This window comes from Geotrypetes seraphini, chromosome 1 (genome assembly GCF_902459505.1).
Source record: "Geotrypetes seraphini chromosome 1, aGeoSer1.1, whole genome shotgun sequence".
In the NCBI taxonomy this organism is placed as follows: domain Eukaryota; kingdom Metazoa; phylum Chordata; class Amphibia; order Gymnophiona; family Dermophiidae; genus Geotrypetes; species Geotrypetes seraphini.
Genome location: NC_047084.1, coordinates 305,158,215 through 305,183,129, shown reverse-complemented (window position 1 = coordinate 305,183,129; position 24,915 = coordinate 305,158,215). Strand labels below are relative to the sequence as shown.

At 44.1% G+C, this 24,915-nt stretch overlaps 1 protein-coding gene across 4 annotated transcripts in view; it reads left to right on the top strand.

Annotated features, from left to right (window-relative positions):
• Positions 1-24,639, top strand: part of LOC117365173 (BCL2/adenovirus E1B 19 kDa protein-interacting protein 3-like) — a 53,904-nt gene extending 29,265 nt beyond the window's left edge. For 3 of the 4 annotated variants that reach the window (XM_033955243.1, XM_033955233.1, XM_033955223.1), the window contains exons 2-6: positions 5,314-5,497; positions 7,520-7,604; positions 10,246-10,352; positions 15,303-15,482; positions 24,407-24,639. In XM_033955243.1, the coding sequence (XP_033811134.1) occupies positions 5,328-5,497; positions 7,520-7,604; positions 10,246-10,352; positions 15,303-15,482; positions 24,407-24,455 (591 nt within the window). In that variant the 5' untranslated portion in view covers positions 5,314-5,327 and the 3' untranslated portion in view covers positions 24,456-24,639. The remainder of the gene's footprint in view (positions 1-5,313; positions 5,498-7,519; positions 7,605-10,245; positions 10,353-15,302; positions 15,483-24,406) is intronic. The other variant, XM_033955251.1, reaches the window with a different exon arrangement.
• The last annotated feature ends 276 nt before the right edge of the window (positions 24,640-24,915 follow it).

Genomic DNA, 24,915 nt, shown 5'->3' with positions numbered 1-24,915 from the left:
GTGGATCACAAAAAATTGCTACAATGTTTAGACGCAATTGGCATCGGAGGTGAGGTATTTGACTGGTTCCGAGGATTCCTTACGACCCGCACCTATCAAGTACGCTTCAACTGCAACCTCTCTAAAACATGGAGAAACCCATCAGGCGTTCCACAGGGGTCTCCATTATCCCCACTACTCTTTAACGTCTATATATCATCACTAGGCATGCAGCTGGCCCAACGGGGTATAAAAGTATTCAGTTATGCAGATGACTTTACAATCATTATCCCGTTTAATACGTCACCCTCCGAAATCACCCCCACGGCAACAGAAGCGCTAAACCTGATGGAACAATGGACCACAGAATTCAAACTGAAGCTTAATTCAGATAAAACTAAATTCTTCATAGCCTCGCCACACCCACATATCACCACAACACCACTACGCATTAACAATCTTAACTACCCCATTCAACCTACAATGAAGGTTCTGGGGGTAATACTGGATCAAGGTCTAACTATGAAAGACCATGTGGACTCCCTAGTCAGAAAGGGGTTTTTTACTCTCTGGAAACTTAGGTCCATTAGAGCATACTTCGATGCTTCAGCATTCAGAATTCTGGTACAATCCCTAATACTAAGCCACCTTGATTATTGCAACATTACCCATCTGGCAATCACCCGGAAGCAAATGCAGAGACTACAACTGATACAAAATGCAGCAGTCAGGTTGATCTTCAGACTGAAGAAGTCCGATCATATAACCCCTTCCTATCGACTCCTGCACTGGCTGCCAATGGAGGCACGTACGAAGTTCAAACTAGGATGTCTCTGCTTCAAGGTATTATCCGGTCTAGCCCCTAAATATATAACAGACCTCTTCTCATTCCCAACCAAAAGACATGAGAGAAGAGCACACCAGAAATTCGTTTCCCCACCAGCCAGAGGATGCAAATATAAGAGACACCATCAACAACTTCTATCATACCAAGCAGCCTTATGGGGCAAAGACTTGGAAAAACTAATTACACACACAAACAATTATGGTGAATTTAGGAAACACCTAAAAACATACCTGTTCTCGAAATACCTAGGTGACGAATCAGGACAATAGCCCCCATCGCAATCCCTCCCCAAATTAGATCTTGTAAACTGTTAACCTCTAATCTCTAACTATGAATGTTCCTTTCAATTTATGGAATTTTTCCAATTCATTGTAAACCGCATGGAACTTCACGGTCCTGCAGAATATAAACTGTTGTTATTATTTTTATTGTTGCTACTATCAGATATTCACTGCTACACTCTGTAATTCAATGTCTGTGCAGTTTCTCTTCATTGTAAACCGCCTAGAAGTCGCAAGATTGTTGGTGGTATATAAGAATAAAGTTATTATTATTATTATTATTATTATTATCATATCTCCCATCTCCCGCCTTTCTTCTAAAGTATACATATTTATATCTTTAAGTCTGTCCCCATACACCTTATGACAAAGACCAAGGACCATTTTAGTAGTCTTCCTCTGGATCGACTCCATCCTTTTTATATCTTTTTGAAGGTGTGGCCTCCAGAATTGTACACAATATTCTAAATGAGGACTCACCAGAGTCTTATACAGAGGCATCAATACCTCCTTTTTCCTTCTTGCCATACCTCTCCATATGCAACCTAGCATCCTTCTAGCTTTCGCCGTCACCTTTTCAACCTGTTTGGCCACCTTAAGATCATCACATACAATCACACTCAAGTTCCGCTATGTTAGGCTATGGTAATATTTAATTTTTATTATTATTTTGTAGTGTTGTAATTAGTAGGTCACCCTTCAAGGATTTCTTCGACTGTTTCTTAAGAGCTAATTACTAGCTAATGCCTTCTGATTGGTTCAAGGAAGTTTCCTCAATTTGGGTGGGAGATGGTCCTCCAAAATGTGAGTTTCCTGCTCAGTGCGAATTTCTTGGCAGCGAGAGAGTACACGTTTTCCAGCATATTGCTTATTCTTACATTGACTTCTTTCTCATCCTACCATATTTCTTAATCTGTGCCTCTAGCAACCTTTCATTTCCCTCTCCTCCCCTTTCTCATGTACCTGCTGCCTTCCCTCTTTTCCTCAGCAGCTGCCCTGCCTCTTTTCTTCTTCCCCGGCATCCATTTCCTTTGCATTTTCCACCACTTTTCTTACATCTTTCTTTCCCCTCTTTCCTTTTTGTCTGCATCCATTCCATCTGCATCATCCCCCCCCCCTTCATGTGTGGCTCCCCTTCAGCTGACATGGGTAGTAGATCCTATTACTTGCCTGCCAATTATACTGCACGTTCTGTGCCCAAACCACAAGCAATTCTAAAACTCATGGGCTGGCATTTCTTAGCTGCTGAGCTCACAGTGTATGAGATTAACAGCCAGAAGTGCTGAACTGTGATGTTTGAAAAGCTTCTCGGGTGCTAGCAGAGATACTTTAGGGCAATCTGCCAGTGGAGAAACAGGCTTCTGACACTCACTGGGCTCAGAACATAAGAGTTGCTATACTGAGACAAACCAAAGGTCCATCAGTAGAGTTACCATATGGCTCCAGAAAAAGGAGGATGGATTGAGACATCCAAGTTTTACTTCCATTGCTTTCAATGGAAGTAAAACCCAGATGTCTCTATCTGTCCTCATTATTTACATTGCTTTCAATGGAAGTAAAACCCAGATGTCTCTATCTGTCCTCATTATCTCCATTGCTTTCAGTGGAAGTAAAAGCTGGATGTCTCAATCCGTCCTCCTTTTTCTGGAGCCATATGGTAACCCTATCCATTAAGCTCAGTATCCTGTTTCCAACATTGGCCAACCCAGGTCACAAGAAACTGGCAAGATTTTATACTGCTTATCCTAGAAATAGGCAGTGATTTCCTCACATTCATCTTAATAATATCTTAATGGATTTCTCTTTTAGGAAGTTAGTTTTAGGAAGTTAGTTTTAGGATGCAGGCCTTCAGGGAGGGATGCAGGCCTTCAAGGGGGGGCAAGCCTTCATGGGGGACAGGCAGGCCGGCCTTCAAGGGGGGGACAGGCCTTCGGGGGGAATGAAGGCCTTCAAGGGGGCAAGCTTTCATGGGGGACAGGCAGGCAGGCCTTCAAGAGGGGGACAGGCCTTCGGGAGGGATGCAGGCCTTCAAGGGGGAGACAGGTCTTCAGGGGGAACAGGCAGGCAGGCATTCAAGGGGGTGTCAGGCTTTCCGGGGGGATGCAGGCCTTGAAGGGGGGACAAGTCTTGAAGGGGGACAGGCAGGCAGGCCTTCGGGGGGAGGGGGGACAGGCCTTTGGGGGGGATGCAGGCCTTCAAGGGGGGGAGACAGGTCTTCAGGGGGGACAGGCAGGCATTCAAGGGGGGTCAGGCCTTCAGGGGGGATGCAGGCCTTCAAGGGGGACAGGCAGGAAGGCCTTCATAGGGGATTCAGGCCTTCAAGGGGATGCAGGCCTTCAAGGGGAGGACAGGCCTTCAGGGGAGGAGGCCCTGATAATAGAAGTACACGGAAGGAAGGGGGGGTTCAAAAAGACGTGCATATGCCGGACTTTGGGGGGGAAGAAATAATGGGTCTGAAAATAGAGGAGAGTGAGAGAAATGATGGACAATGGGATCTAGGGAGGGAAGGAACAGAAAGGGAGAGAAGTTGGACACAAGGGATGGTGTGGAGGGGGGATAGAGATACTAGATAGGAGGGTAGTTGGGAAAAGAAAGGGAGAGACGGTGGAACCTGGGGTGGTGGGGAAGGAGGGAGAGATGCTGGATAAAAGGGTAGTTAAGAAAAGGTGGATCTGTGGAGGGAGACGTAAAAAAGGAAAGATACCAGACCTCCTGGGGAGGGAAGGGAAACGGAAGGGGAGGACAGAGATGGCAGATGGATGGTTAGCACGGAGAAAGAAGAAAGAAGGAGACCCTGGCAAGCAAGTTATCAGAAGACAACCAGAGCCTGGGACCAACAAGATTTGAATAATGACCAAACAACAAAAGGTAGAAAAACTAATTTTATTTTCTGTTTTGTGATTACAATATGTCAGATTTGAAACGTGTATCCTGCCAGAGCTGGTGTTAGACCGCAAACGTGAGCTAGGATTTAACAGAGAGAGGAAAAGTCTTTTTTTTGGTTTTGTTTATTTTGTTTACACCACAGCACCAGTGTGGTTAGGAGAAGGCAAAGGGGGTGAAGAGGCTATAAAATAAACCCACCAGGATGTTTGAAAAAAACAAACAAACACCCAGTTGGGCAGAAAAATCGAATTGAATCGAATCGAAAAACCAATTCAATAGGCTGAATCGAATCGAATCAAAAGTTTTTTTTCCTGAATCGGGCAGCGCTAATGTGCACTAATGAAAGTGTCCTCCAATGCATCTGATAATATAGGAATCTTTATTCATCCAATGACATAAAAATACATCCAACGACTCAATGATTCGACATGCACTTTTTTCTTCTTTTTCTTCGTTTTTAGCAGCGAGATGCTTGTTACCTGATGTTATATTCATTTTTTGAGAAGTTTTAGTTGACTTTCTTTTTTGTTCGAAGTCTGGTAAGTCCTATATTATCAGATGCATTGGAGGACACTTTCATTAGTGCACATCATTTTGATCTGGACAATTCCATTCAGCCTTTGTTACATTTTAGTTTGTGGTTTTGTTTTTTCCCCCTGTTTTTGCCTGAGATATGCAGCTCTACATGATGTTTCTATGACCATGTGGTGCTGGCTGCACATCAGGGAAGGAAGGAAGAGCATTTTAGAGTAGTGTGACAGGCTCTCACCACCACTATCTGGATGCCAACGAGTGATATATTCTGATGGAGGGAAGGGAGGAGCCTATATACTTATTGTCTGCCTTATTAGCCCTGAGTCTCCCCAAATAATTGCATTCTGACTGTGGGGGTGAGGGTGGGGGTGTGGAGATTGTGGTGGAAGCTTTATTAGCAATTAGAAAAGCAGAACTAATATGGTACAGCATACAGCTTTTCAACCTAGTTGTCAGGGCACACCCAGCCAATCCGTTTTCAGGAAATCCACAATAACTAGGACTGGTTTGAGAAGCTCTAGTATAGGGCGTGTTGGAAAAGCAGAATCTGTGCTACTAATCTTGGCATGCGTAGGAATTGGAGCAGAGGGTCCGGGAAAACTTTCCTGATGACGCAGAAATCGGAAAGTGCACATGCATGTTGCAGGAAAACTACCAGAATATATTGAAACTGGAAGCCTCTGCAGTTCCATTTAATTATTCTCTCTTGGCCACTCCCACATAACCTTTCTTCCCTCCCTTCCCGTTTCCCTTTTGGGTCATTCTCTCTTTGGATTCCCTTGGCAGGTTCGTGGGTGGAGATGCACTACACCCAGAGCAGCAACAGCAGCAGCCTCCGTGGAATTAGTGGGGGCCTCGAGCATGTCCCCTCATCTTCTTCCATTCATAATGAGAACATGGAGGAAATCTTGCTAGATGCCCAGCTGGAGCTGGAGAAGAATAGCTCACGAGGAGGATCTTGCTGTGCCAGGTACCAGTGAGCGAATGTGTGAACTGCATGGTGGTCAGGAGTGTGTAATTACTGAAGGATGCTATCTTGGTGACTCAGTGTGTTTAGGGAACATCAGGTGTAAGATTAGGGACTGAAGTTTAGTCCCGAGCAATTAGGTGCCAAGGCTGAGCCCCAAATGCTGTGCTGTCTGAACACCTTCTAATTTCCATTGCAGCCTGCTTTCTCTTTTCCATCTCCCAAAAGTGCATCTTCTTTCTTATATTCTACAGTGCTCAGTTACGCCTGAGAGCATACCTGTCCTGTGCCCAAAATGCAGCCAGTGAAACAACATTTAAGACATGCCTGAAACATTTATACAGAAACATTGATGTTATGCAGTGGGTGCAAATGACATGACAGTATGTCTCAGCCATCATAATGCCAATTTTTTTAAAAAAAAGATTCTAGAGATGATCTGGGAAATTATAGACCGGTGAGTCTGATGTCGGTGCTGGTCAAAATGGTAGAGACTATTATAAAGAACAAAATGACAGAACACATAAAAAAAGCATGCATAAGATAAAGCCAGCATAGATTTAGTCTGGGACATGCCCAGCTCTAAAATACACAAAACAGACTTGCATTACTGATTTGGCCTCTGGTCTGAAAGATCCTAAAGTAGCAACTCTAGAACCAAAACTAACGTGACCATTTATTTTTTTCTTCAAAATGGGACAGGACCCCCCCCACCTGATCCCTTGAATCCCATAACCAACCCCCCCGAACCCATTTAATATAGTGCATAGTGGATATAAATTCTCAAAACTGACACATTTTGATCACTAAATTGAAAATAAAATCATTTTTCCTATCTTTGTTGTTTAGTGATTTCATGAGTCTCTGGTTGTACTTCCTTCTGACTGTGCATCCATTCTTTCTTTCTTTTTGACTTTCTGTCTGTTTTTCTTTCTTTCTTTCTCTCTCCTTGCCCCCTTTCTTTCTCTCTCCGTGCCCCACCCCCGCCGCTGATTTCACCAAGCCACCGCCAATGCAACAAAAGGCCATGACTGCACAAGCCTTCCCTCCCCCCCCCCCCCCCCCCCCGACGTCAGTTCTGACTTCGGAGAGGAAGTTCTGGGCCAGCCTGGAACTTCCTCTCCAACGTCAGAATTGACGTCGGGGGGGGGGGGGGGGGAAAGGGAGGGAAAGAAGACTTGTGCAGTTACTGCACGCACCTGATCTATTTTGCGTTGGCGTTGGGGAAGCAGGGAGAAATCCTGGACTCTGAGATCAACGTTTTGAGCACAGCTTCGGGATGCTCTTTCTGAAAACGGGACATTTCGGCGTCCTGAAGCTGTGCGTGAGAACAATAGGACAGGTGATCTGAAAACGGGACGGTCCCGTTCAAAATGTGACATATGGTCACATTAACCAAAACCTAAGTTTATTTAGATGGAAAGGCTGCACTAGCAGTTAGACCATCTCTGCTTTGTGGTGATGATGGTGGGCTCTGCAGAGGAGCCTGTCCAGAACAATAAAGCATGAGTTTAAAAAAGATAAAGTAAAACTAGAATCTGAATCAAAGAATATTTAGTGTAAATTTATCTATTTTTCTATACTGTTCTCCCAGGAGAGCTCAAAATGGTTTACATGAGTTTATTCAGGTACTCAAGCATTTTTCTCTGTCTGTCCCGATGGGCTCACAATCTATCTAATGTATCTGGGGCAAGAGGGAAATAAGTAACTTACCTATGGTCACAAGGAGCAGTGTGGGTTTGAACCCACAACCCCAGGTTGCTGACGCTGTAGCTTTAACCACTGCGCCACACTCTACCCCTTTCACTATTAACCATATATCACAAAAAGGTTTTATTGTGGTTTAATATTCACATTTAAAAGAGCAACAATTAGATGTAATTTGGGGCTCATTGCGGGACTTGGAGCTGTGAGATGTGATGAGGAGTCTCCCTGCTCCCCTCCCGACCTGAGTTCTTCTGTCATTCAACCTGAAATGTGTATTACAGAACAGTAGACATGACTTCAGTGTCCTGTGTATTTCAGTCCTCCATTAACCATGAGTCCGCAGTGCTCCCCTGAGCCACCAGACGTGGAAGCTGCATGGAGTGGGAACCAAACCAGTGCACAGGTAAGTGAGATGATTAACATATGGCAAGTATGGATGCATAGGGAGGCTTAGTGATGGAGAGACAGTCTTTATTCCTGCTCTCAGGCATGGCTCTAAACCAAGCACTGCCAGCCTCTAAATTTCTTTCTAGAACTATTTTAGATGATGTAGACAACAATGATGTCATGATCTCATGCTGCCTATGGAAATAAACATGAACTCTTGCTCCCAATGGCTCATGCTGTTCTCCATAATAAAGTACCAAGTGGTCTAAGTTGAGATGGTGATTCATAGCTCATCAGCAGCAGAAATAAGTAAAGAAATAACATGTTAGCACTCAGAGATTTCACCCTGTTTCTTCAGCCCTCTATCTCCCTTTTTCTCACTTCTTATCTACCTACAAACTTTATAATTTCCACTCTCACCCCACCCCAGTCAATACTGTCTCTCACTCCTTCTCAGCGGTAGGTTATAGGGATAGTCTGGGACCATTGCTCAGGCAATGGGCCTGATGGGCCGCTGCGGGAGTGGACCGCTGGGCGAGATGGACCTCTGGTCTGCCTCAGCGGAGGCAACTTCTTATGTTCTTATGTTGTCTTCTGACCTTCACTGAATTCCCAGAACACCATTCTTAATCTGCTGTACTCAACCACCCCTCATGTGGCTTCCTTTGCCTCAAGGTCTCTCTCACCTCTCAGCTCTTGGATTATTATTCCCCAGTCCTCTCTGGCCTCTAGCCCTTTCTTCTGTCTCATAGTCCCTGCTTAGCCGTCCATGTCCCTCTTCACCTCCCCTCCAGCTCCTCTATTTTCACCTTCTATGATCTCTTCACAAATTCATGCCTTTCCTCTTATCCCCTTTCCTAGAGCCTCCATAGGCAACATGACATCATTAGGCCATTGTTGCCTGCTGAGCACTGCATCATGCAGAATGGTTCCGTGAAGAAATTTAGGGCAGCAATGCTTAATATTTAGCACAAAAGGCATATAGTTTCACACCATCTCTCCACCTAATTCTACTTTATTCTGCTTGTCTCAAATATCTCATCCTGCACTATGGAAATTGCAAACCATTAAAAAATATTTTGACCCTATCTCTTTCATATTACTAGTACAGGCTTAATCTTGTCCATTCTCAATTACTGCAATATAATCTACCTGGGATCCTATAAAACAAGGTTAATTCAAAATACAGCCATCCGTTTAATTTTCGGGTTGAAAAATCAGGAACATGTCAGCCCTTATTACCGGCAACTGCACTGGTTACCAATAGAAGCTAGAAGACTTTTCAAATTCGTTTGCATTTGCTATAAATTGTTATCTGGATTATCTCCATTCTATCTTTTTTCTCACTTCGAATTGTATAGTCCGATTAAGGGCTCCTTTTACTAAGGTGCGCTAGCAGTTTTAACGCATGCTACAATGCCGTGCGCGCTAGACGCTAACGCCTCTATAGAGCTTGCGTTAGTATTTTTCATTTAGCACATGGTTTGCATGCACTAATCTTCAGCACACGCTAAAAACGCTAGGGCATCTTAGTAAAAGGAGCCCTAAGTCTACTCGTCGTTCAGGTTTATTTACTTTTCCCAATCCCAAAAATTGCTGTTACAAAAAGTTTTTTGATAGAACCTTGGCCTATCAAGCAGGTAAAGTCCAAGCTTGGTTAGATGATATGATTCGACAAATTGCATCCTATTGCACTTTCAGGAAATTAGTAAAGACCTAGTTGTTCAAGAAATTTGTTACTTGATTAGTGACTACATCATAGTATTCACACTATAATAGTATAAAACCGTATACAGTCAAACCTCGGTTTACGAGTGCACCGGTTTGCGAGTGTTTTGCAAGACGAGCAAAACATTCTTGCAAATCGTGACTCGCAAACCGAGCATTGACTCGATTTGCGAGTCTCCCTGCCTGCTAACTGGCATGGGCCCCCTGCCCACAAACGCTGCCCCCCTTGCGAACCGGCATCGCCCCCCCCCCGAACCCCTGCCCCCCCCCCCCGTGTGATCGGGCATCCCCCGCCCACCCAAACTGAAAGCTTACCCCCCAATGTGGCACTGGCACGCAGCACCAAGCCACAGGAGGTGCCGGTGCCTGAAGATCGTGCCTCTCCTCCGACTGGGCCTTGAGCATCTGCACATGCTCAAGGCCTTCTGGCTCTCGTTCTCTCTGAACGCTGGAATCGCACCTCCAGTTTAGGTGTGGCTAACACCAGAAGTGGCATTAGGCGCCATAAAGCGCCTATGTAGGTGTGACTCACGACAAAGATAGGCACTGGAAATGGAGGCCTTGAAAACCCGGAGGCACAATTCTCTAAATGGCGCAGTCGCGTGATTGACACACAATTGGCGGCCAGTTTTTAAGCAGCCTCTGCTAGAGAATTGAGGCCTAAATATAAGCACCACTGTCTGCTGACATTAGAGAATACTATCACTTAATTTGAGTAAGTGTACGTTTATCTGCCTAAACACTAGGTGTGCACTCGGTGCGGTTTTTAAAATTTGGGCGCACAGTAGCACATACATGCAAGATAAGGTGACGGTGACATTCACTACTGTTTTCTTAGATGTTTCTCTTTTGTGCTCACAGGCGCATTCAGGCGTGAGGCCATACCTGACAAATTGTAATGCCTGAAAGCTGCTCTTTTTCCTTTTCAGCCAGAGAACAACCGACAGAGCCTGGAGCAGGAGGTGGAACTTGTGCTGACAGGGAATCCTGACTGGGTCTGGGACTGGGCCAGTCGACCTGAACACTTGCAGCTAAAGTAAATGCAACTACTCTCTTTCTGTAGTCCGCTAATATAATATAATGCTTTCTTCCCTAAATCTGAGCCTGCTTCTGTCACATTCTTGTTTAGATGTACCGCTGCCAATAGAGAACTTCTTATCTTTCTTCTCAAACCAACTTTTTCCTTCTGTCTGTTTTCACAGGTCTCCACTGAGCTTTGTATATCCACTTACAACCCATTCAAAACTGATCTTCAAAACTAATCTTTTTGCCAGTGTTTCTATAGTATTTAGCTCCTGTTCTTAAAATGATCCCTGCTTCTGTGTACAGTTCACCTACAAGTGCATTCATTCTGTAAATCTTTACTATCTCTTATTACACTCCTCCCCAGAAACTCTGTTCATTGGGCACACTGGTCCAGTATTGAAATGCGTGGGCAGAAATAGGCCCAGATATTCAGCGAGTGCCATGTTTGGGCACCGGCATGAATATTAGCATCTGACCAGATATGGTCAGGCTGCAGCCAATATTCAGACATTTATGTGGGCTCTGGCTGAATATCAGCCAGGACCCACATAACTAGAATTTTTATATTCCCCCTCCCACCCCTCTAACAATAGCTATGATCCCCCTCCTGGCTGCCCCAGGCATAAAGTTCAATCCCCTTCCCTTCCTCATTAATGCCCTCTTGACCTACCATACTCCTTATGAACACACATACTGAAATGTGTATGCCCCCCACACCTCTAACAATTGCTATGATCCCCCTCTCAACCCTCCCCAACACAAGGACTGTCCTTCTCCTACCCCATGACAAAAGCAGAAATCTCCCTATCCAGTTAATGCCCCCCCTTAGCCTACCTTACTCCCTGTGGTCCAGTGGGGTGACAGGAGCAAGATCAAACCCCACTCACAACTCCATATTAAAAATGGCTACCATAACCTCTAATTGTAGTCTCACAGTATTAGTGGTTGTACCATTAGACTAGTGGTAATACCATGAGACTACTGCTCGAAGTCAAAGTGGCCATTCTTACTATGAAGCCACTAGGGACAGGAGCAAGTGGGGTTTGCTCCTGCCTCCACCACACCATTGGACTACCAGGAGTAAGGTAGGCCTGAGGGGACCTCTTGTAATGGGGGGGGGAGGGATGAGAGGGGTTGACCCTTCTGTTGGGAGGATTGAGAATGGGATCGCAGCTTGCACTGGGGGAGATTAGAGAGGCATTGGTAGGATTACCATATTTGTGAAGACAATAAAGAGGACACATGATCTACTTTTTCCCCAACCCACACTCAACCCATAGCCCTGCCCCATCCCACCCACACACTCTCACCTTTCATCCATTTCCTTGGTCCCCCTTCCCAACCTCTGTACCCTTTTGGTGCTTCTCTCTCCCTCCCTATGGGTGCTTCTCTCTCTCTCTCTCCTTCCAAACCACCTCTCCTGCGGGTGCTCCTTTCTCTCTCTCTTGCCTTCCAACCTCCCTCCCCACAGGTGCCTCTCTCTCTCTCTCTCTCTCTCTCATTCTCCTTCCAACACCCCCACTTCTGCAAGTGCTTCTTTCTTTCTGTCTCTATCCCTCCTTCTGACTCTCCTCCTTTCCCAAGGGTGCTTCTCTCTCTCTCTCTCTCCTTCCAAACCCCCTCCCATGGATGTTTTTTTCTTTCTTTCCCTCTCTCACCCTCATTCCAACCCTCCCCTCTCCTGCGGGTGTTTTCTCTGAACTCCCTGCCAGCACAGCTTCTCTCTCTCCAGTCCCCTACCCCAGAATTGGTTATGGTTTTTCCCGTTCCTACCGCCTTCAGGTTTTGGCACTGCAGTTTCAATCTTCAGGCAGCCGGCAGTGTCAGCAATGTGAGCCTGCTGCTATCGGCCAGCCCTGGAAGTCTTCTCTCTGCAGCGACTTCCTATTCCTGAGTAGGCAAGATGCTGCAGAGAGAAGGCTTCTGGGGCAGGCTGATGGCACCAGGCTCACGTCGCTGACTCTGCTGGCTGTCATAAGATTGAAATTGCAATGCTGAAGCCCAGAGGAGGTAGGTGGGGAACAGGAGAGAGCCATACCTGATTCCAGGTAGGGTTACCATAGAAACATAGAAAATGACGGCAGATAAGGGCCATAGCCCATCAGGTCTGCCCACTCTACTGACCCACCCCCAGGTCTACTTTCCTAGAGATCCCACTCCTAATGACCGATCTCCTTAACTTAACCCTCTAAGGGATTCCACATGGGCATCCCATTTGCTCTTAAAATCTAGCACGCTGTTGGCCTCGGTTACCTGCACCGGGAGCTCATTGCAAGGATCAACCACTCTCTTGGTGAAAAAATACTTCCTGGTGTCGCCATGAAATCTCCCGCGCCTGAGTTTGAACGGATGCCCTCTTGTGGCCAAGGGTCCCTTGAGAAAGAGAATCTCCTCTTCCATCTTGACATGGCCGGTGATATATTTAAACGTCTCGATCATGTCTCCTCTCTCTCTCTACGTTCTTCGAGAGAGTAGAGCCGCAAATTTTTCAGCGTCTCTTCGTACGAGAGGTCCTTGAGCCCCGAGACCATCCTGGTGGCCATCCGTTAAACTGACTCCACTCTCAGCACATCTTTCCGGTAATGTGGCCTCCAGAATTGCACACAGTATTCCAAATGTGGTCTCACCATTGTTCTGTGAGACCACATTTAGAATACTGGATTTCCCCGGACATGTCCTTCTTTTGAAGGACATGTCCTTCTTTTGAAGGACATGTCCGGGGGTCTGGACAGCTTTTCTCAAAACCCGGTACTTTGTCCGGGTTATGAAAAGCTGTATCGGGCAGGGAGGAAGTCCGCACATGTGTGGCCGTCGTGTGCGTGACATCATCACGAAGCGTACGCACACGCACAGACTTCCTCCCTGCCTGACAAGAGTAGGCAGTGAAGGCAGGATTAGGGCAGGGATGGGCGAAACTAGGCGGGCCTGGGTGCGGGGCTAGGGGGTCCGGATTTTCCAAAAGGAAAATCTGGCAACCCTAATTCCAGGGGGCTGGCGAGAGTGAGTGCAAAGCCGGACAAACTCCCCCCCCAGTCCAGGAAACAATCCAGACACCTGGACAGTCCTCTAAAAAGAGGACATTTCCAAGTAAATCTGGATGTATGGTAATCCTAGGGATTGGAGCTTGCCAGAGTGGAAGGAAGGGAGGAAAGGACACTGTACATTGAAAGCAATTTTGGGACCTGCATAGCTAACTGGGTAATGTTTATATGCAGTCCCAGCACTGAATACTGCCGGCACCTGCATAACACCCAGTTCCTCCTTGACTCCACCTCCTGCAATGCCCCTGTCTTGCCCGCTTGGGACATGGCCAGCGAGTGCTGATATTAATGGTTAAGTGCTGCTGAATATTGGCAGCTAGGCAGGCACACGTGATTTAAGTAGGCAGAAGGCCCAGGAGCTTAGCACTAATTTTCACTTCTAGGCTCATAAATTTAAACAAATGAACACCAGACCTAAGTTTACAATGTAAGAATACATTTTAAAATTCTACATTTAAGATGAATTTTCAACGGAAAACTTCTAATCCTAAATTTGGCTGAAAATAGAGCATACATTTAGGGGTATAACTTAGGTGCATGCTTTTAGGAGCTCAGCATTTTTATGAATATCGGGGTTGTTGGTTTTCTCTCAGCCCTGCTCCTCCACACCAACTCCTCACTCTGTGTATTATATTCTACTTCATTGAGCTGTACAAACGGATATGTTATGCTACCTCTCTGGCCCTATTCGAGTCCCAAATAAAAACTCATCTTTCTGAAATTACTTTTAAATCTTAAACCTTAATTTTCCCTGATCAGAGCCTTGTTGATATAAAGTACACTTTCTGAAGCCTCCTCTTTGACTTGTCTATGTCTGGATTAGATAGTACATTTTGTGATGCATGGACTATCTCTTAAGTGTATCTGTATAGTGCTCTGTCTGGTAGCACTTTAAAAATGAAACAGTTTAAACCATATTTTTATGATTAGGGTTACCATACGTCTGGGAAAACCCGGACACGTGATCTTTTTAGAAGACTGTCTGGCCGTTTTTTGTTTAAATGGGGGAGTCCAGGTTTAGCCAGCTCTTCTAACTCCCCCACTTACCTTCTTCTTGGAAGCTATAATTCAATCTTTGGGCAGCTGGCAGCAGCAACAAGGTGAGCCTGCTGCCGCTGGCTTGCCCCAGAAGTCACATCTCTGCAGGTCCCACCTATGTGGGAAAAGGAAGTTGCTGCAGAGAGGTGACTTCTGGAGCAGGCCAGCAGCAGCAGGTTCACCTCGTTGCTGCTGCTGGCTGCTCAAAGGTTGAATTACAGCAGCTGGGGAGGAGGTAAGTGGGGGATTCGGGAGCTAGAGAGAGAGGTCTTGAGAGCAAGCAACATCGGAGGTCAGAGGAGGGAGTGCTGAAGAATCAACATTGGGTGGGGTCTGGAGAAACGGCATGGAGGGAGGGCTGGAGAAACAGAATGGAGGAAGGGAGGGCTGCAGAAGCATTATGGAAAGGAGAGAGTGCTGGAGAAAAGAGCATAGAGTAGGGTAGTGCTGGATGGGAGAGGAGGTTGGAAGGAGAGAGAGGGGCACCAAGGGGGGGGGGGGAGGTTGAAAGGAGAGAGAGAGAAAGAAAGAAAGAAGCACCCATGGAAGAGGGGGGTTGGAAGGACAGAGAAGGAGAGAAGCACCCATGGGGAAGGAGGGAGGGAGAGAGAGAAGCACTAAAAGGGTACAGAGGATTGGAAGGGGGGACCAAAGAAATGGGTGGAAGGTGGGGGGCATTGGGCAGAGTATGTGTAGAGTTGTGGGTGGAGTGTGGGCAGGGTCATGTGTCCCTATATATGATAGCATCACCCATTCTCTCCTTTCTCCACAACATACTGCTAAGTCTTGTTCCCAGATTGAAGCACTCGCAGGCCTCTTTTACATCTTTAGTCAGCCTTTGCCTTCTTTTAACACTGGTCACTTCGTTCTTCTTTCTGCAGGGAATTTGTGTTTAAACACCCGCAGACAGAGCAGCTCCCTCAGACACAGACACAAACCATCCTCAGCCTCCAGAAATCAAGAAGCCTGAAGAAGGGCAATGCTGGGATCTTTTCCACAGAGCTTCTGATGCTTCTTATCCCCTCTTTACTCCTCAGTCACCTGCTGACCATTGGATTGGGGTGAGGAACATACTTGGGAATGTTTGAGTTCTGATCACCCTAAGACTTGTGTAGACTAGTGGTGACGGGGTATGAATGTGTGCATGTTAGAGGAGGGGGGGTCTACATGCAATCTCTAAGATTCATTCCTCTCTTTAGGGTTGCCTTCCAGTTAGTATTTGGCTGGCCTATCCAGTTTTCTTGAAGAGAGGTTGGCCAGACCAAACGAATGGCAATGGAGGTGTTGCTTTTCTGTGGAGCACTAGCATCCAAACTGCCAGTGTCCTCCTCCTTCCCCTATTTACTTCTCTTCACCATGGACTATTTTATTCAATTGGGGCTGTCTCAAAGCCTAATGGCAGTAACAGCGGTTCAGTTTAAGGGGCATGGGCAGAGAATGAGGCCCTGCAAGTTCTGCTCTGGGCTTCATGATGGGTGCATCACATATGCTGATTTGGTCTCCTGCTGCACTCTTTAAGATTGAACTGCTTTTTTTTTTTTTTTTTTCAACCCAACTCAGCCTCAAGATTGTTCCAACAGTGTTAAAAGAAAAAGGTCCATAGAGCACGGAAGGTTTGGGGATAGGGGTGGTGTTGATAGGTTTGTTGGTGAAAAGTTGGTTATCATTCTCCCCAAGGCAAACCCCAGCACTTCCAAGCCAGAATTTTGCCCTGTGTGACATGCCCAATAGGCCTACATTCCACTCACTTCACTATCGCCATCACAGAGGAAACAATGGACAGGTACAAATGATTGCATCCCCGTTTCCCTTGTTCCTTGTGTGGCTGCACTGCTCAGGATGGCCCTGCTGTCTTTCCCTACCTTTGGACCTGTCCCCCCCATCACCCTTGCATTCAAAAAGCATGCTGGAGAAGGGATCCAAAGAGAGGGAAAAGGTGGCTTCCCTTCCTAGGTGTGATTGCTTCATGAAAGGAAATGACAGAATTTTGGAATTGTCTTGCCTACATAGTTATATTAACACACCTCTTGGGCTGCTCTGTTTTTTAATTCCCAAGTGTACCTTCGACTCTGCAATAGTAAACACGGTTATAATTCAGGACTGTAACACTATGAGCCAGGAGATAAAAGAGCCTCTGATATCTTCTTGGCTGAAACTACTCCTTTACTGCATAAGTCATATAAAATCTGGAGAAAAAGCTTGTGAACTTCTGAAGATCCTCTCTAATTTAGCACAATTTATATGCAAAACATGATTAGATCCCAATATAAACTCTGATGAGAGAAATAGGCCTGCTGAATAAAAAAACTCAGACATGAAGATTGCATTTTATTTGTTAACAATAACATTTAAAAATACCTCAGCATAAAACTTGCAGCACAGAACCACTGTCTTTATTCACAGCAAAGAGTCAATATTGAAAACAAGTTTAAAAGACAATATAACTTCTGATCAGTATCCAGTATCCCTATCTGGTACAAATGGTTTTCAGCCAGACATGTTTTGATGTTCTACTTACATCAGGGGCTCAATCCAATCATTGGAACACAGAAGCTAAGAGGCCAAGGAGGCAAAGAAAAGAAAGATACATGAATTTTGTTATGAAGAAGGTGTCACTTATCGAATAAGATTGTTGGTTTCTATAGACCAGGGTTTGGCAATTCCAGTCCACGAGAGCAGGAGCCAGGTCAGGTTTACAGGATAGCCACAATAAATATGCATGAGATAGATTGCATCTCAAGGAAACAGTGCATGCAAATCCATCTCGTACATATTCATTTTGGATATCCTGAAAACCTGACCTGGCTCCGACTCTTGAGGACCGGAATTGCCTACCCCTACTATGGGTGCCCACACTTTTTGGGCTTGCGAGCTACTTTTAAAATGACCAAGTCAAAATGATCTACCAACAATAAAATTTTAAAAAAACACAAAGCACACTGTACGCTGAGAAAATGTTAATTATCATTCCTATTCCGGGGTTTATTCAAAGAGGTCATGGCAGATGACTCTGTACTATAACCTCAGTAACAACCATACAAAAATAGACAAATACCCCTCTCCCTTTTTACTAAACCACAATAGCAGTTTTTAGCGCAGGGAGCTGCGCTGAATGCCCAGTGCGGCTCTCGACGCTCATAGGCTCCCTGCACTAAAAAACACTATTGCGGTTTAGTAAAGGGGGGCCATAGTGCAAAATGTAGACAGCAGATATAAATTCAGACACATTTTGATCACTAAATTGAAAATAAAATCATTTTTCCTACCTTTGTTGTCTGGTGATTTCATGAGTCTCTGGTTGCACTTTCTTCTTCTGACTGTGCATCCAATCTTTCGTCCCTTCTTTCAGCCTGTATGCTTCCTCTCCTCCAGACCTCATTCCCTCCCCCAACTTTTTCTTCCTCTCTCCCTGCCCTTTCTTTCTCCCTGCCTCCCTTTCTTTTTTTTTCTGTTTCCCTTCTTTCCTTTTTTTCTCCCTGCTCTCCCCCAAGCCACTGCCGCCGCCATCGGGTAACAGGCCCCAAAGCCGCTGCCGCCCCAAGCTCTCCCTGCTTCCCTGAGTTGGCCGGCCAGCATTCCTCTCCCCGACGTCAATTCTGCTGTCAGAGAGGCAGTTCCGGCCCAGCCAAGCAGCGATTGACTAGCCCGAACTTCCTCTCCGACGGCACAATTGACGTTGGGGAGAGGAAGGCTGATCGGCCCGGTAGATCACCAAGGCAAAGTTGAGTCTATTACAGAGCCCGGGATGGGCTCCGCGATTGACTCACTTTGCCTTGGCAATCTACCGGTCAATCGCGATCAACCTATTGGGCACCCCTGGACTATAGGTTAGAAAGCAGAGAAATGCCCCATCCCACCTCCTTGCAGACAGTAGAAGTAGGTGACAACCATAGTTTCAAGTTTTATTACAATTTTTTATACCGCTCAATCAAATTTCTAAATGGTGTACAAATAATTAAAAAATGGGGAGTTAGAGAGACAATAATAAACAAACTTTAGACAAACAGGAACAAGAGGGAAAAATAGGAAGAACTACAATAATCAGAGGAAAGTGAACATAAAAGGGAAAACACGTTAGGAGGGAGATCTGAATAAATAGTATCAGAAAAAGTTTAGCCCTAATAAGGGCAGTTAGGTATCAAAAGCATCTTGAAATAAGAATGTTTTTAACTTGTTTTTAAAATGAGAAAGGGATACTTCTAAATGAAGATGGTTAGGGATGGAGTTCCAAAGAGAAGGGGCAGTTACAGCAAAATTGTTAGATCTACTAGTATTGCTGTGCTTTAAAGAGGGAATCATTAAGAGATTTTGAGATGTTGAGCGGAAGGCTTTAGATGGACAGTAAGGTATGATTAGACTGTTAATAAATTCAGGTTGGTTGTTTGAACGAGTTTTAAATGTCAATGAAAGGATTTTGTAATTTATTCTGTGTTCGACAGGAAGCCAATGGGCTTTTTGGAGAAGGGGTGAGACATGGTCATATTTTTTAACATTGAATATGATTTTTATAGCAGTGTTTTGTACAATTTGTAATTGCCTGATTTCCTTTTTTGTTATGCCCTTGAGCAGGGCGTTTCAATAATCTATACAGGAGATTACTAGAGAGTGAATTAAGATATTTACGGATGCTGGTTCCATGAACGCTATGGGCTCCTTTTACTAAGCTGCAATAGTGGTTTTAGTGCGCGCTTAGCGTGTGCTGAATTGCCACACGCGCAAGACCCTAACACCAGCATTGAGCTAGCATTAGTTCTAGCCACGTAGCGTGGGTTTAGCGCACGCTAAAATTCTGCGCGTGCTATAAACCTATCGCAGTTTAGTAAAAGGAGCCCTATGTGTCAGTGGTGCAACGAATGCTTTAAATAATCGCCCCAAACTGAGAGTTGGGGCTTGGTGGCATTGTAGTGAGAGGCCGGCTGGTCTGCTCTTTGAGGATATGAAATTTGGTGCACTGCCAGCCAGAAGTCCAGAGGAAGCCAGCTAGTGGCATATTTATTTATGGTAAAAAAAAATTCGGATACTGTGAAAAACCAACTGTAATATAATGATAACACTTCCACAATGGTCAAATGCACATTGTCTGATGGTATATTGAAAATCAAAGTGCAGATTAAAATGTCAATTCTAAATGGAGGAAAAAGCCTCAGACAAGGGCCTTCCCACCTCCACAATGGTGGAATAGCGGTGGTGGAGCGTTCACCTCACTGGCTCAAAAAACCTCCTTTGATTAAAAAGACACTGCACTGCTTCAAAATATAATAAACGATATATATACTGTGCGATAGATGAAAAATACAACTTATCTTAGTTGATCGGTACACCGACGGTGGCCAGCGTTTCACTTTTCAGCTACCTCAGGGTGTGACGTCTCCGATCAGAACTTTTAATCGGACGCTGAACACGTCTCATGCATCCAAAGAGATGGGGCTTTTTCCTCCGTTTAGAATTGACATTTTAATCTGCACTTTGATTTTCAATATACCATCAGACAATGTGCATTTGACCATTGTGGAAGTGTTATCATTGTATTTATTTATGGTGACATTTCTTTGTTTCCCTAGGCATGCATGCATTTTTCTCTCTCCCATCTTTGTAAAGCTTTGGGGATCTTTCAGTTGTCTCCAGCCTGCTCCGTAACTTTTGTATCTCTCGTCTGCGAAGAAGTGAAGGCTTAAATGTTACAAAAACCTCTAAAACACTCGAGCTGTATTAAAGTTAAAAAAAACAAACAAACCATGTGCTATTAAAAAAAACTCAGTTATGCTAATTCTTATAGATTATTTCATCTTTTTTTTTTTATTGTGGTGGGACCATCATACAGTATAAGGGGCAGTAAATCATTCCTATTGAATGCAGCACTTTCACAAACTGCTTTTATTTTGTTATAATCGTAAATGCACATTAAAAATAGCCTTGCATCATTTATCATCCATTATTTTGTGCAGAGAATCTTTTAAAAATAATAATAATGGTGGGTGGAAGGGATGAAGGAGGGAGAGGAAGAGAAGGAGACATATTATTGTTTCTTAATGTACAATTTTTATTTATGTAAATTTGTGTGATGTGTTAAAATCAATTAAAAAGATATTTAAAAAAATAATAACAATAAAGGACTTAACTCGCAATCACTGATCCTTGAAAATAGGGTACAGAGCACAGAGTTTCACAGGAAAGCCAAAGCTCTGTGTTCAAACAAGAATCTCTTAAGAAAAAAACCCAAACAACCTCAGAAATGTTACTCTGACCTGGGGACAATGCAAGTGTGCTTTCTCTAAAATCTTGAAACATGATATGTCAGCTTTACTGTGGAACTGTATGCACTGTACCCTGTGTTCAAGGAAAAGTGATTGCCTGTTAGGTTTTTTATTATTATTATTACCATTCCATCTCGAATCTTATGACAATATCAGACAACTTCAAAACATTCAGAAAAGAAATCAAAACCCTGCTTTTCAAAAAATTCATCCAAATATCTTAACCCCTCCTCTTTTACCTCCAGAAGATTCACCTACCTTCAGATAACCTTCCCCCAAATGACCCACCTTAACACCTTCCAATTAAACAAATACCATCAATAGATTGTAACCTACCCTCTCTAACTGCATTCCATATGTATTTTTCATACAGTTCTTCACTGTCAGTTTAATTTCCATCCTATAAGTTCACATAGAATTTTTCTTTTTTCAACCATCTTTATTTTCTCTTCTTTATTAATTTCCAGGTACTTTAGTTAGATTGTGAGCCTTCGGGACAGTAAGGGAATTTTTTAAGTACCTTCTTACTTCTCATTTATAATCTTAATGTATATTTTCTTCAAACCGCTTAGAACCTAACGGATGTAGCGGTATATAAGAAATAAATTACATTACATTACATTACATATATTTTTTGAAAAGATTCTCTGTACAAAATAATTTTGAAGGATAAATGATGACAGACCATTTTTTAACATGCATTTATGTATAAATTAGGACATATGATTATAACAAGAGCAAAGAAATGAGGGGAAAGTGCTGCATTTATTGGGCATGATTTACAGCCTTTATATCAGTGGTCTCAAACTCGCGGCCCACCAGGTACTATTTTGAGGATCTCTGTATTATAAAGAATGATTCTTTATGGAAAACTTGTGTCTTAAGTGTCTGGCGGTAGTGTCCGGCGGTTGCATTCTGGAACGTTGCCCCGCCTCACTGCTGTAACCTCACGCAAGCGCTTTCCTGCATCTGTGCACGATTGTCCTCTCCACTCCCACCTCACAATCGCGTACAGACGCAGGAAAGCGCTTGCGTGAGGTTACAGCAGTGAGGCGGGCAACGTTCCAGAACGTAAGGTAACCATTGGAGGCAGTGCAGCTTGTGCGTGTGTTCGGCGCCGAAGGTGAGAGCTGAAGGCGGTTGCGGACGCGACCACTGGATACTTAAAGGCGTGGTTTTCCATAAAGAATCATTCTTTATGATGTCGAGGGCCTCAAAATAGCTGGTCCAAAAATCTTGTCTCTTGCAGTTGATACTTTGATAGTTTTTCACTTTCTACATATTGCACTGCTTTCAGCGGTGTGTAGCTGAAATTATCAGAAGCAATTAAGGAAAGATTTAGTTTATATTATAGTTTATAAATCTTTCCTTAATTGCTTCTGATAATTTCAGTTAATACGCATTTTGAATTTGTAGGTACTTACCACATGCAAAGTTGTCATTTCTTTAATAAGACATTAATTATTTTTTCTGCAGCCCTCCAAGTACCTACAAAAACAAAATGTGGCCCTGCCAAGGGTTTGAGTTTGAGGCTGCTACCTTTATATGATGGTCCCAATGCAATAAAAAAAGGAAATAATTTGTATAAGGGTTATTATGATTGTGAGGGTTTTTGAATGGCACATGTTTTTTTTGGAACCTAATTATGACTGGAGTGTTTTAGAGATTCTTGCTGAATAACTTGAACATACTAAGGCTTCGGGGTTTATTTTTAAGTTGTATGAAATTGCTACACATTTTTAGGGCTCCTCTTACGAAGCGGTTTAACGCGCGTAATAGCGCGCGCTAATTTGCCGGCTGCGCTAGCCGCTACCACCTCCCCTTGAGCAGGCGGTAGTTTTTCGGCTAGCGCGGGGGTTAGTGCGCGCTAAAAGTGTGCGTGCGATAAAGCTGCTAACGCGGCTTCGTAAAAGGAGCCCTTAACGTTCGTTTTTTTCACTGCTTTGGGCAGACTCTAAACTAGGATGCAAAGGATTTAACTCCGGCCTACCTCTACTTCAGGCAGGAGATGAATGCCTGCCTCTTCAGCCAAGCCTGTAATGCACAGGGTGATTGCCTATCGGCCTCTTTTACAAAGCCGCGCTAGCGGCTGCGCTGCGCTAACGGCCCCAAAGCCCATAGAGATTTAAAGGGCTTTGGGGCTGTTGCCATGCAGCAGCGGCTAGCGCGGCTTTGTAAAAGAGGCCATATATCTTGCCATACACGCTTATGGGAAAATTCTATAACTGGCGCTGAAACGTAGACACTAGTAGCCACCCTACCGGCATCTAAATTAATTGACAAATGTCGTTCAAGCACCTATTGCACCTAATAAAAGGCATCAGAATCGTGCCTATGTAGGTGCTTTTTGGCTTCTAATGCCACTACGGGCATGGCTTACGCCATAAGAGGGGTTAGGCACTGGAAAGCGCTTATATAGGTGCGATTTACGGCATAGGCAGGCCCCAGAAATGTAAGCCCAGAACATCGTGGCCTACATTTCTGCTGCCTATCTTGCGCGGAGGCACCATTCTGTATACGATGCCAACGCGTGATTGACACAATCGGCAGCCACGTTTTAGGTGGCTGTCGATTGTGGCACCGTATTTAGAATCCAGCCGTAAATCATTTAATTATACCTTGGGCTCCTTTTTCGAAGCCGCGTTAGTGGCTTTAGCGCGCGAGAGTTTTAATCATGCGCTACTCCCACACTAGCCGAAAAACTATTGCCTGCTCACGAGAAGGCGGTAGCGGCTAGTGCGTCCGGTGGTTTGGCGCGCGCTATTATGTGTGTTAAACCGCTAACGTGGCTTCGTAAAAGGAGCCCCTTGTTTTAACTGTATAAAGAACTTGCCTTGAGTTTAGCCTCCCATCTGTTTACCCCAGCTCACTCTGTAGCACCCATCTTGTCCCCATCTAATACCTACATTTGACCCCTCGGCTATAGGATAAGTTGTATTATAGAAAGTCATATCTATGTTATTTGAATGTTCTGATTTGTGCTTATTAGATGCTTCATAGGTATTACGTCTCCCTTTTCTAAAAATTTTATTTTTATATTCTTTCAATACAATTCAATTCAGAATAGTACAAAATGAAGATATACTGTACATAAATAATACAGAGCAACATATAACCAATTTCCTAAGATAGAATCTTCCTAGCCCACAATATTGAGAGAGTTAGAGGCAATAACAAAAAGAAAGAAAAATCTAAGGAAATTAATAACTCGGAGCCACCAAGTTAAACCTTTAGTGCGTTTTCTTTTTCTGACTTTATGTCTCCCTTTTAGTATTATATCTCTCTTATTTGAATTTCAGTGCTATTAATAAGTATATTTTTTATACTGTTTCATGGAAGTCCTATTATTAAGTTTCAATGTACTGATTTTGACTTTACCTCATTCATTGCATTTATGTTTATATTTGGTCTTTTTACTATTGTTATGCCGTTAACAAAATTGTAAATTTTATGTTGAATTACACCTGCTCTGCACTGCCTTGTTTGAATCTCTTCATAAAGGCTGTTAATAAATCCCAATAAATGAAAAAAATAAACAAGTCATAGAAGTCAGACTCTGCCCTCTACTGATGTTTCTTTTGCACTGCAGCAAGCAAATTCTTGAATGCCAGGAAACGCGCTGGTTTGAGTTTGATAACTGTTTGCTATAAAACAGAAATCTGTTACCTGCTCACCACCTACCCCTCCATTCAACACTTAACCTCGTTTTTTATGGTTTCCTTTCTCCTCAGAATCTATATTGGTAAAAGACTGGCAGCGTCTTCTACAACTAGCCTGTAAATTCAGAATACAGAAAGCTGCAAGCTCAGAACATCTCCCTTGCTCCCCATCTCTCGCCTCCTCTCTCCTCCTCTGGAACTGTAGATGAGACACCGTCTGGATAAGGAACTGATCATATTAATCTCATGTGAACTAGATTTTGTAAGGATGAAAGATACCTGAAGACAAAAAAAAAAAAAAAAAAGGAAGCAAACAATCCAACAACTTTTCTTTCTTGGGAAATGATGTTTGTGAACTTGAGAGAGCAGGAGTCGGGTACCTAAGCAGGCCCGTTGCAGTGACACGGCAATCAGCAGCACTGGAATGATGGAAAGGCATGATTGTCCAACCCCTCCAGCTGCCTCACTGGATTCACAACAGCAAAGGACTAAGTCCCTGCTCGAACGGCAGGCAATAGTGACCTCCATATGCACTGTCATTTGCTCAGTGGAGAATCTCCCTCACGTGTGGCACTGGCATA